Below are 18,286 nucleotides of genomic sequence, written 5' to 3'. Positions count from 1 at the left end.
TTTTTGTTTGTTTTTATTATTAAATACACACTAGGAGGCACAGAGGGAGATGGGGACACAGCCCATCCTCTCCAGCCTGGCCCAGAGCCTTAACAAAATTTAAAAAAAAAAAACACAACAAAAAGTTAAAAAGAAAAAACAAAACAAAACCAAACCAAAAAAACAACCAAACAAAACACCCCTAACAACGCCGGACCCTCCCCCCCAACCCCAGCTCCCCCAGTCCAGATTTAGAAACAAACCAACAAATAAAGAACAAAACAAGGAGAAAGTCCCCAGGAAATTCATGGCAAGCAGCAGCTGCCACCAGCCAGCCCAGTGCGACGCCTGGCCACGGGCCCGGGGCCACCGCATGCCTCGCCGTTCTCCTCCGGCTGGGATGCCCCGGCCCCAGCGCTTTGGGGCAGCAGCAGCGGGGCAGGTGGAGACCACCCACCCGTCCACCCGGCGTGGGCTCTCCCTGCAGTCGGCACCTCTCTGGTTCTCAGTAAATGACCTCATAAACCGTAGCTTTCTTGTCCCCTGAGCCAGTCACGATGAACTGATCATCCGTAGAGACATCACAGCTAAGGACGGAGGAGGTTTCCTTTGACTGGGGAGAGGAGGGCAGGGAGTAAGTGCGAGAAGCCCCAGAGCAAGGTCCCGCTCCCCACCCCCCCGGGATGTGGGGCCCTGAGATGTGCCCGGGGAGGCTGCAGGGACCAGTTTACGGGGCTCATTATTGTGAAGATACATCTACAACTGGGTTGTACTGGCCCATCACAGCTCTGGGCAACTTCACGCCAAGGAACATCTGCCCCCAGCCCCCCTGGCACCTGGAAGATGCTGGCTCCGTAGGGCGTCCGCCAGGCGTTGAGCAGGTTGTCCTTCCCCGTGCTCACGAACCACTTCCCTGGGAAAGGGACAGAAGGGACAAAGAGGAGCAGCACGTCACCAAACCAGGCCCACCAGCTGGAGTCCTGCAGCAAATCGTGGGGACAAGGTGGCAATGTCTCTGCCCTCAGTACCCAGGGGTCTGTTTTAAGGAACACAAAGGGGAGTTCTGGGACAACAGGGCTGGTTTTGCTCCAGGGGGATGGACACCCCTTCTCTAAGGGATGCCACCCACGACTGGGCTGGCTACCACAGCCAGTGCTTGCCTGCCACACACCGAGCCCTGGGCCACGCAGCCAGGAGAGGGGACTGTCCCCACCGGGCTCTGCGGACTGGGAGAGGCATTCGCCTACCGCAGGAGGCGAATTTGAGGGAGAGGACGCAGCTCTCGTGGAGGTGCAGCTGGTACTTGTCCGGTTTGGTGACGTGCAGGATCTCCACGTTGCTGCTCTCCATCCCCACCGCCAGCCACTCTCCCGTCGGGCAGTAACCCAGGGAGAAGATCTGGGGGGAGACGTGGGGGTCAGCCCCAGGGGGTCAGGTCCCAGCCGGCCCCGTGGGGCACCCCGTGGACCCCAGCCCCTACCTGGGAGCTGAAGTCGTGCTGCTGCAGCTGACACCCCTCCCGCAGGTCCCAGCACCGCACCGTGTTGTCCAGCCCCCCTGTCCACAGCTTGGTGCCATCGTTGGAGATGTCGATGCAGCTGGCACCGTCCGTGTGGCCCTGAAACTGCCTGGGGGAGAGGGGGATGGAGAGGGAGGGGGCACGGCTGTGGGGGCTGCCGGTGCCTGCAGAGCGTGGGCTGGGGTAGCCCCCTGCAGCGAGGAGTGGGACATCTCTGCTGCAGGGACAGCGGCTGTCCCACAGCCAGGGTTAGACCACAGGGACACCCGGGAGGGGAGTGAGCAGTCCCTGGCCCAGGGACCCCCAGCAGCCCTACGCTGGGCTCACCTGACCAGGGTCTGGTTCTGCAGGTCCCACACCACGATGTTGCCGTCGCTGCAGCAGGAGAAGCAGACTTTGGCGTCGGGGCTGATGGCCAGGGCGTAGCAGGCGGGGGCGGAGGAGGTGAGCTCGGCCTTGATGCGGGGCGTGGGGGCCGCCAGGTCCCAGATGGAGAGGGTGCTGGCCTCCCCCCCCACGATCAGGCTCCGGCCATCGGGCAGCAGCTTGCAGGAGCGGATGTAGTTGTCTCGGTTCTGGGGTGCAGGAGAGAGGACCCCGTTAACCCCTTCACCTCCAGCCCCTCTGCACCCACCCTAGACCGCCTGGTCACCCCAGGGCCACCAGCTCATCCTGCGGGCAGGGGCAGCAGCACTGGGCAGACCCCGCAGCTCTCCCCCCACCCAGGACAGCAGGGCTGGGGCAGAGGGGGCTGTGCCCCCCACCCCATCCCAGGCCCAGAGCGGTCGCCCCAGCCAGCCCGCACAGGAGACCCTCAGTTTGTCACTGCCCTAAGACCAGCCTCGGGGACACCCTCACCCCCGTGTCCCTGCTCAACAGGCACGGCCGGTCCTGGAGGAGACCCGGGGCAGCCGGGAGGCCACCCCACCAGCCCACAGCTCCAAGCACTAAACCATTTTCCCCCACTCCTCAATTTCGGATGCAGCTTGAAATTATCATGACTCAGTCTTTTCCTTGTTTATGCATCTGTATCTTCAAGGTCAGCACTATCCAGGAACAATATTTGTCAGGCTGCCCAGGCCCCAAGGTCAGCAAGCCAAGGAAAGGACTTGGGTTTGGGCTGTCCAAAGCAGGCACAGGGACTCTGATTCCAGCAGTCCATTTAAAAGAAACCTCGAAGAACACAGGTTAAAAATGTGATGGCTGTGCCTCCAGCTTGGTGCTGATGAGGTGCTTTGTTCTGACAGTCCGTTTCCTTAGCTGCCAAGGTGAGCAGCTCCAGTGCCCGCAGGTTCGGCAGTAGAGGGATCCAGTGCGGTGCACAGCGGGGTTTCCTGAACTGAGAGAGCCTCAGGCAACCGAGACCCCCACCAGGAGCCCACAGCTTGCACCACAGCAGCTGGTGGGGCCAGGGCAACAGCGGCCAAACCCCCCTCACCGATACAAGCAGCCCCTGGGGAACGCCGTGAACGGGACACGGCATGGCAGCGTGGGCAGACGGGTGCGCAGGATGGGTGCTGCAGCCCTGCCAGCTCAACCAGGGAGCAGGGGTACCCTCCCCCGCCCCGGCAGAAAGCCACAGCATCTCTGACCCTGCACCCACCACGGCTGCCCAGGCAGTGCTCTGATGGGAGCACACGCCACCGTCCAGGACTGCAGCAGTGGGCACAGGGGGGGAACTCTGCCTGGTGAGAGTGCGCTGGGAGCAGGTTGAGGAGTATCAAGAAGAGCGAGATGGACTGCTGGAATGGCACCCTGCCTTCCCCGGGACAGGTAGGAGCATGACACGGAGGATTCCCCACGCTCTCTCCCCCAGGCTGAATGGGGTGACTTAAGGGACAGGGGCCACGGTGACACATCCCTGCCCAGCACAGCAGCCACGGTGCCCACGCAGAGCAGGCACACGGGGCTCTACAAGCAGAACCGAATGACAAGGACGATGGTTCATCCGGCTTGGAGGTGTCACTGAGGTCAAGTCAGCCTACACCCTGCGTCAAAACCGCCTCCGTAAAGAAAAAAAGACGGGTCGTTGTCAGAGGAGACCCCTTCTGAAGGGCACAGAGGGTGGATGTGCCGGACCCGCTTCTTTGGGAAGCCTGCTCCAGGTTAAAGATGTGAAGAGAAAGCTTCCCACCCTGCTACAGCCCTCAGATTATTGTCCGTTATTAATTTTTCAGGTATTTTTCATCGATGAAATTGCAACAACAAGTCCGATAGCAATGGAGAGAGCCCTCAGGGCCGTGGGACCACTGGTTAAAGGATCAGGAGCACAAGTCGCGTGCCAAAGCCCAACTAGAACTGATCTGGCTACTGCCATAAAAGACAATAAAAAACATTTCTGTAAATCTATTAGCAACAAAAGAAGGGCTAAGGAGAATCTCCACCCTTTACTGGATACGGAGGGAAACACAGCAGCAAAGGCTGAGAAAAAGGCTGAGGTACTTAACGCCTTCTTTTCCTCGGTCTTTAATAGGGGGACCGGTTGTTCTCAGGGTACCCAGCCCCTGAGCTGGAAGACAGGGACAGGGAGCGGAATGAGCGGTGGGGATGGAGCCACATCCCGCTGGCACCGGGCACACAGGCACTCCCAGAGCTGGGCTAGAGGGGGTCTCCAGATCAGTGATCTGGGCGAGGGGGTCGAGTGCCCCCTCACTCAGTTTGCAGATGACACCAAGCTGTGGGGGATGCTGATCTGGGGGCCAGCGGGCTCTGCAGGGGGGTCTGGGCTGAGGCCACTGGATGAGGTTCAACACGGCTCCGTGCCGGGTCCTGCACTGGGGTCACACCAGCCCCACGCAGCGCTGCGGGCTTGGGAAGCTGCCCGGTGGGAAGGGGACTGGAGGTGCTGGTCGACAGCCGGCTGGAGATGAGCCAGCAGCGTGGCCAAGGTGGCCAGGAGCCCAGGTGGCCAAGAAAGCCAACGGCATCCTGGCTTGTGTCTGAAACAGCGTGGCCAGCGGGGCCAGGGCAGTGACCATCCCCCTGTCCTCGGCACCGGTGGGGTCGCATCACAAACCCTGTGCTCAGTTCTGGGTCCCTCACTGCAAGAAAGACTTTGAGGTGCTGGAGCATGTCCAGAAGAGGGGAAGCTGGGGAAGGGGCTTCAGCACAAGTGCTATGAGGAGCAGCTGAGGGCACTGGGAGTGCTCAGCCTGGGGAGGAGGTGGCTCAGGGGGGACCTTCTCGCTCTCTGCAGCTGCCTGGCAGGGGGCTGTAGGGGGGTGTAACAACTGATAGAGCAAAAAGAAATGGCCTCAGGTTGTGCCAGGGGAGGTTTAGATTGGATATTAGGAAAAATTTCTTCACTGAAAGGGTGGCCCAGCACTGGAACAGGCTGCCCAGGGAAGGGGTTGAGTCACCAACCCAGGAGGTATTTAAAAGACGTGTAGATGTGGCGCTTAGGGACACGGCTTAATGGTGGGTTTGGCAGTGCTGGGTTAATGGCTGAACTCAATTATCTTTAAAAGGTCTTTTCCAACCTAAACGACTCTATGATTTATTTTTAAAAGAAATAGGAGTTCTCCCTCTGGCCAGACTCACACAGGCAAAAGTCGAAAGGACAGAGCTGAACCCAAGTGATGCTTCAGCCCCTGAGATTCCGGCCCATACGAGGTATCTGGCTGGGGGGGGTGACAGTGGCAAAGGCTTGCCTTGGGGCGCCGTCAGACAAAGCAGTGCCGAGGGGTGGGGGTGTAAAAGCCCACCCAACTGCGTGGGATGCTGCGAACAGACAGGGTGGCACAGGGGATCACACCAGCAGCAGGGAGCCAACATCCCTCCCCAGCAGCCCCACACCACCCACACTCAGAAACAAAGAGACTCTCCCTGGTTCACAGCATCCCTTCAGGACACCCCCTGCACCCTGGAGATCCCCCGTGAGGACCCCAGACCCTCTCCTCAGCACAGCGCGGTGGCACAGTGCAGGGAGAGAAGCCGTGCCAGCACGCAGGACGCCCCTCCTTACCAAGCAGTCCAGCTGAGCCACGGCTGTCTTGGTGCCCGGCTGCCCCACGTCCCACACCTTCACGCAGCCCTTGCCCCCGGTGTAGACGTGTCGCGTGGAGTTGCTGATGGTGACGGCGCAGACCACCTCGCCGTGGGTCAGGGTGTGCAGCTGCCGCGCGTGGCGGGGGATGCCGGAGCCGATGAGGGCGTCGGGTGGGAAAGGCACCGGCTGCATCTGCCCGTCAGCGCTGACGTGGAAGGAGTAGGCGCTGGGAGGGGACAGAGTCGTGAGAACCAGCCACGGGTCCTGCGTGGAGAGCAGCCAGTGCCACGGGGGACCCAGCATGCCCAACAGGCAGCGTGAGCTGCAGCAGGAGCTGTGGGCAGAGCTATGCTCGGTGAAGCCTGGTCGGGCACACAGGAGGGCTGCCCCCCACCCTGGGCTGTGCCCTCCATCCCTGCTGCCCCCCTCCCACCTTAATCCCTGCAGGACACCTCGTCCCAGCGCAGCCCCACTTACGGTTTCCCCGAGGTGCCCACTTGCATGCCAGCTGCCAGCCCTGGGACGCGCATGTGGGGGTGCGGGTCGTAGCCCACCTGAAGGGGACAGCAGGTGAGAGCAGCTCACGCCCCACGGCCCCCACAGCCCCATGGGGAAGGGGCTCACGCACCAGGGGGGAGCGCCCGTAGCTGCCGGCTCCCACGGCGGCCGCAGCCCCGTTGAGCTGCGGGGACATGAGGTGGAGGCTGGCATAGGCGCCGGTGCCGGCCATGTCCCCGTTCACCACGGGGTGGGCCATGCCGAAGGCGGCCGAGTAGGGGGTCTGCACTCCCAGCGGGTTCCTCAGGCCCAGGGCTGCCGGGGGAGAGGCAGCATGAAGGGACGGGGCCCAGGGGCTGTCCCTGCGGGGACCGGCGAGACCAGCGCTCCGAGCCACTGGCCCAGGTCCCAAGGGGGGCCAAGCTCACCCAGCGGGTCCACGGGGGCCTTGGCCGTGGCGGAGCGGAACTGCTGGGCACTGCTGGAGCCCGGGGCCACCGCATCACCCTGGGAGGTGGGGGTGCTGGACTTCAGGCTGGGCGTCCCTGCCTTTTCCACCTGCCGGGAAAACAAGGGGGAGATAAGACAGCCGCACTACCACCCTGCCGGGGGGTCCCCTTAGGTCCCCCCAGCGAGCTGGTCCCTGTCCCTCACCCCTGATGACAGCCCAGTCCAGCCCAGCCAGCACTGCAGGGTCTGCACCATGGGACACAGAGGGAATCTATGGGAGCAGGAGCCCCCCGGCCCCCCCAGCGCTGCCCTCACCCCACAGGTTTGGGGGCAGGTGGACCCACATCCTGCAGCTCCACCAGCCGAGCCCACCCCTGAGCAAAAGGCCCCGGCAGCCCCACGCAGCACACGTACCGCAGGCGCATCCTTGCTCCGGGACGGGGATGCGCTGCTGGAGGAGGCCATGGAGGTCGGGCTGAGCGGTACGGCCTCCTTCCTCCCCAGCGGGACCTTCTCCACCCCGTTCTCCCGGGACGAGTAGGAGTGGACGCTGTGCGGGGAAGAGGGGTCCTGGGGGAGGGAAAGCAGCAGGCAGCAGAGCAGGCGGGAGCGCAAGGATGTCCCAGGCCATGACAAGCCGGTGGCTCAAGGAGATGATCATGGGGTTCATCACCGCCGTCGGCAAGGGCCAGTGAGCACAACGGCGGGGGGGGTCCCACCACCACTGCCCCATCCTGCCTGCTTCCATCTGTGTGTCCCCTCGAGTACCCCAGCCCTGCCCGGTGCCCAGCCCCCTGGAGCACTGACCTCATCCACCACCAAGTTGTCTTCGCTTTTGTCTGCGTCGCTGCCCTGAAACACAGAGGACGGTTGGAGCCAAAGGGGCTGGGGCTGCCCTTGCTCCCCCCTGGGAAGCCCTGCAAGAGGGGACAGGGATGCCCCCCAGCCCCAGGCTCACATAGTCCGTAACAAAGTCCTTCTCCTCCACCTTCCTCTTCTTGCTGCTGCTCAGGTACTCGGAGATGGCTCGTGCCCGCTCCCCGTTGGGCAGCACCAGGGAGCTCTGGGGCAGGGGGACACAGTTAGGGGCCGCAAGCTGCTCCGTCTGGCCCCCAGGACAGGCAGCACCAACACAGGGCTGCGGCCGGCTGCCGGGACACTGAGGGTCCCAGTGCAGCCCCCCCGTGTCACCAGCTCTGGCTTCAGCTCCTGCCGAAGGAGTGAGGAGGGGGATGCTGCTCGGGGACGGGGTGGTTTGCCTATGTGACACAGGGTCCCCCCCCGGGAAGAGCACCCACCCACAGGGCTGTGCTGGCAGTGAGGCTTTGGCTGGGGAGCAGGACCCATCCCCTGCTCCCGGCATCCCAACCACAGCCCACGCATCCAGATGGAAACGGCGGAAGAGAAGGAAAAGGCACTTACGGGGCCGGGGTCTCGCTCTGTCGCCGTGGCAACACAGAGGCGCAGGAGGAGGGAAGGAGGGACACGCTGTGACACCGCCAATAGCCCCCTGACCAAGCCAACCACTCCCCCCGTGGGTGCCGGGGTGCTCACGGCAGGGCCAGGACCACACTGCAGCAGCAGGGTGGTCCTGGCCCCCCCACCAGGGATGAAACCCCCCAGCCCACCCAGGAGGTGCTGCTCACTCGGTCGGGGATGTTTCCCCCCCCCCCAAACCCCTGCCGGGGGAGCCCCCTGTTCCACCAGCCCAGTTGGGAGCCCCAAGGCATGGACAAACCACCCCCCACCCACCCCTGGCCCCCACCCTGGGGAAGCACCCGAGCGGGAAGGGCAGAGGGAGCTGAGGCAGCCGGCAGGCCCAGCATCGCCCGTCCCCCCAGGTCTGCCTGCTGCCAGAGAGGTCACCCCACCCCCAGCCCCCAGCTCCCAGCCCCCCACGCTCACCCCTGGGCTCGCTGTCATGGACTCCTCGGTCATCTTTGGCGAGGAGCTGGGCCTGTGCCCCCAGCGCCCCCGAGAGCGCCAGCAGCCCCGAGGCACTGCTGATGCTGGCGAGGCTGGCGGGCTGCATCCCGGAGGGGTGGGGGGTCAGCGGGATGGGGGGAGCGTGGTGGGAGAGGTGCTGGGTCTGGAGCTGGTGCTGGAGAGGAGCGGGAGGAGAGAGCAGAGCCGGGGGGCTGCATCAGGACGGCTGGCGGTTGGGGAAGGAAGAGGCTGCTCCTCCCCACCAGCAGCCCTGGCTCAGCCAGGGGACGGGAGCTGGGTGAGTGGGGGACTGGGCATGCTCCCAAGGTGCCCCAACCAAGCTGGGGGGCCACCACATCCCTCCCGCCGCCACCTCCCACCCTGTGACAGAAGCTACCGGGATGGATGGGGGATCCTACTCACATCCATACAGATGGGAGACCCTACCCCTATCCATACCACCCTACCACTGTGGTCTCAAGAGAATAACCGAGGTGGGGGGACGGTGGTGACCCCCCCTCCACCCAAGCCACAGGGCATCAGGACAGTGACACGCACCACTCGGCACCCCCACACCCTGCTCTGCAGCAGCAGCATCTCCTCCACTGCAAGTGCTGCTGGTGGACCCCAAAACCAGTGCGGCTTGCCCCCCCTCCTCCCCCTGACTCAGCCACGGGCAGGAGAAGGAACTAGGGGCAGGGGGCTGCAGCCGACCCCTGTGTGCTCGGGACAGGATAGGTCTCCAGCTCTGGGGACAGTGGGAGCACAGGAGGCACCATCGCCTGTGTGAGCCCAGCACCCCCGGCCGGGGGTGGCGGGAGGGGGTGGGCAGAGGGTTGACGTACCCCGATCGCCGCGTTCAGGTCGGTCATAGTCACCTGCTTCGCACGCTCCACGGCCTGGACCACCTGCTGCTGGTGCTGCAGGGAGAGGAGAGGTGTCAGCACTGGGCGATGCCCCCACTGCAGGCTCACTTCTTCAGGTCCCCCGCCCGGCCCAAAGCGCAGGGTCCCTGAGCCAAGGAGCTCTGCATGCCCGGCCAGGGCCCGGGGGCTCACCCACCTCCTGAGACAGGAACGGGATGAGCTGGGCACAGATCACGTTGAGCCGCTTCGCGATCTCCGTCTGGCAACAGAAGAGAGGCAGCACCCGTCAGGGCAAGGGGCAGAGCTGCCCCCCCCATGCTGGGCAGCCCCAACACCACAGGAGATCCCCCCGGGGCGGGCAGCCACCCCCTCCCCATCGCCACCCAAGCAGGCACAGGGTGCTGGTGCTTGTCCTGCTCAGCACCAAGGAGCAGCAACGCCCCGGGGAGGACCAGGAAAGCTCTCCTTCCTAACACCCCCCTCCTCCAAAAACATGAGCCCAGAACCCTCAATTCCCAGCCTGAGAGCCCCGGGATGGCTCCCACCTCCTCCCTGACGGGGTCACACAGCCCCATGGCCCACGCCACCAAGGGCCACCCCCGAGCAAGCCCCCAACCCCACGGGTCAGGGCAGGCTCACCTCCGTTCTCCACGCAGCCTCCTGCCAGCACCGCAGCCACTAATTGCAGCTCTCTGGGCCCGCAGGAAGCCCTGGAGAGATGCTCTCCTTACAGCTGCTGTTTTTCTGCAACACTTGAGTGCCACAGGCAATCAGGAGTGCAGAGCATGGCAGCAGCACACCGTGCCACGCTCCCATCGCAGCCCACAGCCAGGGCAGGGGGACAGCACAGACATCAAGCCATCCCCAGCTCCACCGACACAGCCCTGGGGAGAAGCCAGTCCCCAGGGTGTGACAGCTGGGAGAACGGACCCCACTTGAGGCAACAGCGGTGATGCCCACGCTGTTCTTCATCGCACAGAGTGGGCGAACCCCAGCCCAGCACCGGAGAGGGGGCACAGAGCAGCAGCCCTCCCTCTGCCTGGCAGCCTCCACTCCGGGATGGGCAGGGATGTGCCAGGCACGGGGGGTCTGGGTATGGTGCTGTCCCAAGCCCCAGAGGGGCTCCCTGCCCACCCCAAGCACCCCAGAGGGGCTCCCTGCCCACTGCAGCGGGGAGGATGAAAGCCTTACGGACCCAGCAGAGGGCTGAGAGGAGGAGGTCGAACCAGGACCCTCCTGTCAGCCCCAGGAGGAGCCCAGAGGCTGACAGCCCCCACCAGCCAGGGTCAGAGCTGACCCCCAGCCCTCCTGACCAGGACCTGGGGCACATCTCCCATGCCACAGGACGAGGGGCTGCAGCACTGCCCACCCAGTGCGGGGCCACAGACCCAGGGACACCCCACGCCGCCCTCCAGAGTGGCCACCGACCCGCTTTTGCCAGACCCGCAGGGAGCAGAAACAATCCAACACCCGCCCTCGCTTCCCCTTCCGAGGGAGGAAAAAAGAGAAAGAAAGGAAAGGAAGGGGGGGGAGCAAGGAGATTTGGCAGCCAGCAGTTCTGGGAAGGATTTAGCTGTCTCCCGGGGCCGGCAGTGATGGATTCTCTTCCCTAATGCACTGATGGGCAGCAGCTCCTTGGGGAGAGCTGCCTCCAATTCACTCGCACTCGTTAATGTGCAATTTACTGGCACTTTAACGCTCTCAGCATGAAAAATGATCATGCTGTTTGCAGCCCCCCCAGCCACCATCACCGTCACCTCCCCTCTGGCTCGTGGTGAGCAAGTCCAAGGCCAGGCAGATTCGGGGAGGTGGTTTTATAAAAAGCTACAGCCCCCTTCCCCGCCAAAAAAACAAAACAATAAAAAAATTAACGTCTCCTGCTCATTCCTGTCTTGAGCCTCCCCCGCCAAGCCTGTGGCTGCCTGGAGAGCCGCACCACCACAGCCAAGCCCCAGCCCCCAGCCCCATTTCCCTCCAAACAAACCCAGGGGAAAACCACCCTGCGCCTCAGCCCTCACCAGTGCCAGCGCTGCCGACGCCAGCACCGCGGGAGCCTCCGGGGACGCCAGGCTGGGCACAGCAGGGACAGGCAGCACCACGGCACTGCCCAGGCTTGGCGATGGGGCCAGTGCTTCCTCGGGGGTGCCAGGAGCACTCAGGACCCCTGCCCACGAGCAGAGCTGGATTTGGAGGAAGGGGAGGAGAGGCAACGAGCCCATCTCCCTGCAGCAGTGATAACCCGTGGCTCCCGCGCAGGCAGTTCCCATTTTTCACACAATGGCCGCTGGCTGTCAGAGCAGACTTACGGGCCCTTGTTAAAAGTGCAGACAGCTCGCTGGCGGGCAGCCAGCGGCACCTGGGACCGGCAGAAAACACCAGCCCACGAGGGCCGGGGGACAACCGGCAGCCAGACCAGAGGAGCACACAGCCCTCCAGGGATGGGGGTGCCAGGGGGACCCTCGGCATCACCCCTCGCAAGGGCGGCTTCATGCCGCCTCCTCCTCCTCATCGGCCAGCACAGTGCGCCACAGGAAATGAGAGCGGCAGAAGCACCCACCCGGTGGGCACGAGGCTGGCAAGAGTGGCCATCAGCCTGCCCTGGGCTGGGGGGGGCCAGTGGCCAGCACCCCCATGGTGCCAGCTCCCATGCAACAGTTGGCAGAGGTGGTGGCGGGGCACGGGGTGGGAAGGAAGGAGGCCGTGGCTGCAGCACGCCAGGCTCCTCCGCAGCCTCTTTAAAAATAGATGAGAAGAAACCTTCTGTCTCAGAGCAGCTGGTGACCCAGAGTGCGGCACAGTGGGAGGAAGGGAGGGATGGGGAGGCAGCTAGGGGGGATGTGCAGCCCCAAGCCCTCAGGGAGCCCACCCTGCACCCAGTCCCCTCCTTCCCACCTCAGGGTGCTCCTCACCCTCTGGCCCCCAGGCAAGCTGCCCCCAGGGCCAGCTGGCACCAACCAGTTGCAAAGGCAGTGAGCCAGAGCTCAGCACCCTGCCGTGACGCCGCACATCCCTTGCCCCATGGGAGCTGCTCTCCTCCCGGACAGTCCCCAAGCGGCAGCTCACAACCAGCGTGAGCAGCCATGCAAGCACAAGTCCTCCACCACTGCTCTCCCCACCACATCATGACCCAGCCAGCAACGCACGCCCTGAACCCAGCAAGCAAGCGGCAGCTCACGCTGGAGCACCTACATGTGTGCAGAGAGCCAAGGAGACAAGCCGAGGCGGTGACGCAGAGCGGCACAGAGCTCCCACAGCACGAAGACGGAGAAGGGAGCACGGTCCCCACAAACACAGCCTGCCCTGGGCTACAGCACGGTGCGGCCGCCCAGCCTTTCTGTAGGAAGGGATGACCCCAGAGGGCCCAAGCGAGGTGGCGATGGGGAGCTGGGACAACACTCCTGTCCCAGCCACACTCACCTGTTTGTGCATCTCAATGTTCAGACCGTAGGACATCTCGTAGTACTGCGAGGGAGAGAAGGCAGCATCAGCACAACTGGGGAGCCCAAGGGGACTCACAGAAGCCCTGTTCGGTGCTGGCATGTGAAGTCAGCCCGGCCACAACCACCCATGCCATGGCCAGGCCAGGAGGACACAGTCCCCAGCGCCTCTCCTGGGAGCAGAGGTCTCTCCGGCACGTGGCCCCAGCCCGCAGAACAGACATGGTTCTCCCAGGGCTTTCCCCGGGGAAAGGAGAGAACCGGCACGGGAGCAGCCCCACCACCGCGAGCTGCAGCAGCAAGCCCTGCTCCAACACCGCCGCTCATTTCAGGGGGAAAACCAGACAATAACCACAGGAACCAGATCTCAGGGCCTGGCTGCAGAATCCAAATGTGAGGGGAAGCCAAAGCATCCCAGGGCCGCATGCCCTTTGATGGCTCAGAGGATGGTCCACCCCCCGCTGCCCTCCTCCTTTCAGGTGCAGCTCACTAACCATGACATAATGACGCTGGATTTCTGTTTTTTCTGTTGCCAACTTTTCACATTCTAACTTCAAGCTGTAAAAATAGAGAAGAAAGAGGGAGGGAGAGGGGACAGACGCCCTGGTTGTGTCCCCCCCCAGACAAGATCTCCCAGGCTGGACAGAGCACAAGTCCTCCCAGCGCACCATGTGCTTCAGCCTCAGATTCAGATTCAATCCCATCTCCCAGTGCAAGCCAAGAAAACCACCTGAAAGAGGGTGGGAAGGGGCTGCTAAAGAGGAGATGGGCAGCAAAGGGATCCCGGCATCAGGGAGCAATCTGCACAGAGTTTTAACCCCCCTCCCCAGCATCTGCTTCCCAAATGGAGCGAGCCGCAAAGCCAAGCTGCATTTCAAACCTTGCTCTGCCCAGCACCGTGCAGGGAAGGGGAGGTGATCCCAGCCAGCAGCAGGGAGGATCAGAGGGATTCACTCTGGGTCTGCTAAGTGACGGCTCCAGCTCAGCCCAGCCGGGCCCTGGAAGCCAGCAACCTCACCCTGGCACTTTTGGCAGGAGGAATCCCAGTTTCTCCCCTGCTCCCAGTATCCTAACTGATGCCTGGCACAGCCGCCCCCCAGCCAGGACGGTGTCCACAGCAGCACAGGATGGCACTGCCAGCCCACCCCAGTGCCCGGTGCTGAGGGGAGCCCACCCAGCACCAGGTCAAGCACCCAGCACCTCGCTGGTATGCGGGTCCTGGCAGCTCCTCACCTGTGGTACTGGTTCTGCAGGAACTGGAATTCCTCCTTGATGCGGTCCAAGGTCTCGGGGTAAGTCAGCTTGAGGGACTGCGGGGTGCTGGGGATGGTGCTGGCAGCGACAGCGGCACCCGAGGCAGCAGAGGGGGCCTGCAGGTGGGCCTAGGCAGAGGGGGGGACCCCCGGGGTCAGTGCTGCCAGCCCAGAGAGGCTCATCAGCCCCCCAGGGGGGTCCCTGCACCTGGGGAAGAGGCTACAGGCACGTCTGGGAGGACAGCACGTGGAGGCAGTGGCAGGAGGAGTTATGGCGGAGGAATCGCAACCGTTCTCCGCCTTTCCAGCATCAGCTCAGCCACTGGGCCAGACGAGGAGGATCAGCACCCATGGGTGGCATGGAGCATGGCCCCCCCAGCCCTGGGGGGCCGTCCTCATCTGCCTGCCATCATGCCCCACCGTCACCAGCCCCATCGTCACCAGCCCCGCCATCATGCCCCACCGTCACCGGCCCCATCGTCACCAGCCCCGCCGTCATGCCCCACCATCACCGGCCCCATCGTCACCAGCCCCGCCGTCATGCCCCACTGTCACCAGCCCCATTGTCACCAGCCCCGCCATCATGCCCCACCGTCACCGGCCCCATCGTCACTGGCCCTGCCATCATGCCCCACCGTCACCGGCCCCGCCATCACTGGCCCCACTATCACCAGCCCCACCATCACCGGCCCCGCCATCACCGGCCCCGCCATCACCGGCCCCGCCATCACCGGCCCCGACTCCCATCTGGCTTCCAGCGATAAACCCCAACCAGCAGCGCGGGGGCTCAGCACCCCTTTGGGAAGAACCACGACGATGCTCCCAACGCGTCACCCACCACCGGCACAACTGCCAGGCCCAGGCTGGCACCGCCTGGGATGCGGATCCAGCACCGCGGCCACAGGACCGTGCCCACCGTGGCCCGGAGGGGATGAGACCGAGCCGTGGACTCACCGGGGGCCGGTTCTGCGGGAACATCTTTAGCACAGGTCAGGCCCGGGACCCCCCTCGCCAGTCGGGGCCCCGCCGCAGGCTCAGGACGGGGTCTGGGGACGCTGCCCAGCTCCGGATCAGGCCCTGCAAGAGAGACAGGGGTCAGGGCCCCGCGCTGCCCGCTCCCGCTGCCAGCCGGGGAGCGGGGCCCTGCGGGACTGCGGCGTCGTGGGGCAGGGAACCGGGACCCCCACATCACCGCGGGACCCCCACACCACCCCGGGACCCCCACATTGCCTGCAGGGACCCCGGAGTGCCGCAACACCCGCACCGCCCCGGGACCCCCGCAACGTCCCACGACCCCCGCAACATCCGCAGGGACCCGAGATCCCCGCGCCGCCCGCCCCTGCCGCGCTGCATCCCCGCGGGGACCGGGGGGGGCCGGGCTCCTTCCGGGCGCTGCGGGCCCCCCCGGCCCGGCCCAGCCCCGCGCCCCCCGCGCCGCGCAGACAATGGCCCCGCCACCGCCCGCAGCAGGTACGGCCGCGGGGAGAGACCGCCCCCGCCGCCATCCCGGCCCCCAGCGGGGCCGGTCCCGGGGGCTCCCGGAGCGGCGGGGGCCGAGCCGAGCCGGACCGGACCGAACCGAACCGGGGCGGGGCGGGGCGGGACAGGACGGGACGGGACTCACCGCGCTGCTGGGCCCGGCCCTGGCCCCGCGCCCCTGCGGCGGGCCGGGCCGGGCCGAACCGAGCCGAGCCGGGCCGAGCCGAGCCGAGCCGAGCCGAGCCGAGCCGAGCCGAGCCGAGCCGAGCCGAGCCGAGCCGAGCCGAGCCGAGCCGAACCGAGCCGAGCCGGCGCCCCCGCCGCGCCCCGCCCGCCGCGGCAGCCGCTCTGCGGAGCGCGATCAATGAACGAGCGCCAGCGCCAGCTCCACGTGGGGCCTGGCCCGTGCGGGCAATCGCCCCGGCCGCCAGCCAATGGGAGCACCGCGGGAGCGGCCCGCCCCCACGTGGGGCGCGCCGAGCTGGCTTCCCATTGGCCAGCCCCGCCGGCCGCCGCGGAAGGTGTCAATCTGGGGGAGGCAGAGCAGCCGAAGAAGAGGCGGCGCGGGCGGGGAGCGGCCGTTAACCCGTGCGGTGCCGGGGGACACGGGGGGGGCACCGGGGGGACACGGGGTGAACCGGGGGGGCACCCAGGGGGAAGCGGGGGGGGCACCGTGGGGAACCGGGGGCTGGCCCCAGCGGTGGGTGACCCCAGGCCGCCCCCCCGGGCCCGGGCCCGGCCCTGGGGCCGGTGCGTGGGACCCCCGGGCGCTGGCGCAGAGCCCCTTCCCGCACCCCCGGCAGGACCCCCCGCACCGCAGCTTCACCCGCAAAACGGAGCCGTGAGGCCCGCACCCACCGCTCCCCCCCCCGGGCCGGCTCGGGGTCTGGGGCTTTTTCTGATAAACACCAAGTCCTGTCACTACCGCCCCCCCCCCTCCCTTTTTTTTCATCAGTAAAATAAACGAGCCCCGGGATCCTCCCCGGGGGCTGCAGGGCTCATCCCCATCCCGGGAATCCCCTGGCACCTCGGGATGCTGGCCTGACTCCCACGGCCCCTGAGCCCCACTCCCGCCCACCGGTAGGACCCCCGCTGCATCCCCTTCCCGGCCAGCCAAGGGTCCCCGTCCCCCCCGGGCGAGACGTGGCTCTGCCGCCCCCCGGCTCCCTGCCGCCCCCCGCCCCGGCTCCGGCAGCCCCGCAGGGTGCTGCTTCGGTGTGGGCTGCAGGGGGGGGGCCGGGGGCAAGTCCCGGGGGATGGGGAGAGGGACTCCCGCCCGCAGCCCCCCGTGTGCCAGCCGGGCCGGGGTCCCCCAGCCCCCCGCGTTTCTCTCGTGGGTTTTCTGACATTTTCCTCCTCTCAGGGCGAGCATTTGTTGTTCGACATTTTCTGCTGCCTGCGGGTCAATCCGGGCTTACACGGAGCAGGAAATAAAACACTTGGAAGATCAGCAGCTGTGAGGGGTAACCCTCTCCCCTTGCTCAACCCTAATCCAGGAACATGCCTGGCCCCCCCTGCTCCCCACCGCCCCGACCCCTCTGTCCCACCGCCGGGTGGCTGCGATGCCACCAGCCCATGGGACAGAGGCATCAGCTGGGGACATCCCGCAGAATGCAAAGGTGCTGTATTTCACATTTTGCATCCCTCCAATAACCCGAGCGTGGCACCTGCGCAGCCTCCCTGCACCCAAGGGTGCCCGCGGAGGGGCTGACACCGGCACATCCACAGCCTCCCTGAACCCAAGGGTGCCCCACAGAGGGGCTGACACTGGCACATCGCCCACAGTGGGAACAGTGGGAAGTTCTTTGTTTGCAACAGGAGGGGGAAAACTGGACAAAAAGCAAATTAGCCCAAGATATCTATGCAGAGAGAGCCACACACATGCCAGGGAACAAGTAGGACAGTGGGGAGGAGAAGCAACCAGAGAGATTTCAGAGTTTGGGCTAATTTTCAGGTTTGGGTTTATTTTGCAGCTATTTTGCATCCCCAGGACACCCCCATGACCCCAGACTCGGGGCTGGGGAGGTGGGTTTGTACCAGCCTCTGCCCCCATTTCCATTGCAGCAGAGCATGGCCGGTGATGCATGGGGGGAGGGGGGGGGGCATGCTGGTGGGGTATGCAATGGGCGAGCAAGGGCCCGTCCTCAGGAGCCCAACTTGCCTCCAGGCCCTGGTGAAAAGGAACAATAATAATAATAACTTCAATAAAACCACTGAAATAGAGCATGACTGCACAAAGGCCACCCTGCATGTGCCCGGAGGGCTCAGGGCTCCTGGGAGCGATGGGCTACACTGTCCCTGTGGGCTGTGAGCCAGGTTTGCCAGCCCTGAGCCAGGTTTGCCAGCCCTGAGCCAGGTCCTGCTGGCTTTACGGAGCCAGGGACCACCACCCGCCCCACCATGCGAGGACCAGCCTGCTTCAGCCTGGCAGTCCCAGCCTTTCCTGAGAGCAACTGGGACATCTCCTGTTACCCCACTTCTGCTGAGGGGTGCCAGGGAGGGAGACCCCTCCTCTCTGGACCTGGAAAGGGCTGGGGATGATGACCCCCCCCCCTCTCTGGACCTGGAAGGCGCTGGGGATGACGACACCCCCCCCTCTGAACTTGGAAAGGCCTGGGGATGATGAACCCCTCTCCTCTGGACCTGGAAAGGGCTGGGGATGATGAACCCTCCCTCTCTGGACCTGGAAGGCGCTGGGGATGATGACACCCCCCTCTCTGGACCTGGAAAGGGCTGGGGATGATGAGCCCCCCCTTCTCTGGACCTGGAAAGGGCTGGGGATGATGAACCCTCCCTCTCTGGACCTGGAAAGGGCTGGGGATGATGATCCCCTGCCCTGCACCCACTCTTGGCTCTGCACCAGCACCTTGTGGGGTTTGTGCTCTGTGGAG

The 18,286-nt window shown here is 65.0% G+C and overlaps 1 protein-coding gene across 4 annotated transcripts; it reads right to left on the bottom strand.

Moving 5' to 3' along the window:
- Positions 1-218: 218 nt before the first annotated feature.
- Positions 219-15,591, bottom strand: LOC119146553 (transducin-like enhancer protein 1). 4 transcript variants are annotated; one of them, XM_037384408.1, is made up of 22 exons: positions 15,541-15,591; positions 14,871-14,993; positions 13,897-14,045; positions 13,544-13,624; positions 13,158-13,221; positions 12,644-12,688; positions 9,423-9,485; positions 9,206-9,280; positions 8,340-8,535; positions 7,857-7,873; positions 7,393-7,497; positions 7,242-7,286; positions 6,849-7,004; positions 6,413-6,542; positions 6,115-6,299; positions 5,964-6,040; positions 5,463-5,712; positions 1,826-2,073; positions 1,460-1,607; positions 1,227-1,377; positions 816-892; positions 219-592 (listed from the first exon to the last, which is right to left on the bottom strand). In XM_037384408.1, exons 2-22 carry the CDS (start codon positions 14,892-14,894, stop codon positions 485-487), a joined length of 2,394 nt encoding a protein of 797 aa, XP_037240305.1. In that variant the 5' UTR covers positions 14,895-14,993; positions 15,541-15,591; the 3' UTR covers positions 219-484. The 4 variants fall into 4 exon arrangements, with proteins under 4 accessions (XP_037240305.1, XP_037240307.1, XP_037240308.1 ...); XM_037384410.1 differs by having other exon boundaries at positions 9,239-9,280; XM_037384411.1 differs by lacking the exon at positions 13,544-13,624.
- Positions 15,592-18,286: the final 2,695 nt, after the last annotated feature.

The sequence above is a fragment of the Falco rusticolus genome, chromosome 4, assembly GCF_015220075.1.
Source record: "Falco rusticolus isolate bFalRus1 chromosome 4, bFalRus1.pri, whole genome shotgun sequence".
Classification (NCBI taxonomy): domain Eukaryota; kingdom Metazoa; phylum Chordata; class Aves; order Falconiformes; family Falconidae; genus Falco; species Falco rusticolus.
The sequence above is the reverse complement of the archived record's forward strand: the minus strand, read 5'-3'. Positions and strand labels throughout refer to the sequence as shown.

Excerpts from the sequence above, each read along its gene's own strand:
- LOC119146553 (XM_037384408.1), bottom strand. The coding sequence starts at position 14,894 with ATGTTCCCGCAGAACCGGCCCCCG. Across the intron at positions 14,046-14,870 it reads TCCCGCAGAACCGGCCCCCG|GCCCACCTGCAGGCCCCCTC; the intron begins GTGAGTCCACGG and ends CCCTCTGCCTAG. Across the intron at positions 593-815 it reads ACGGAGCCAGCATCTTCCAG|TCAAAGGAAACCTCCTCCGT; the intron begins GTGCCAGGGGGG and ends TCCTCTCCCCAG.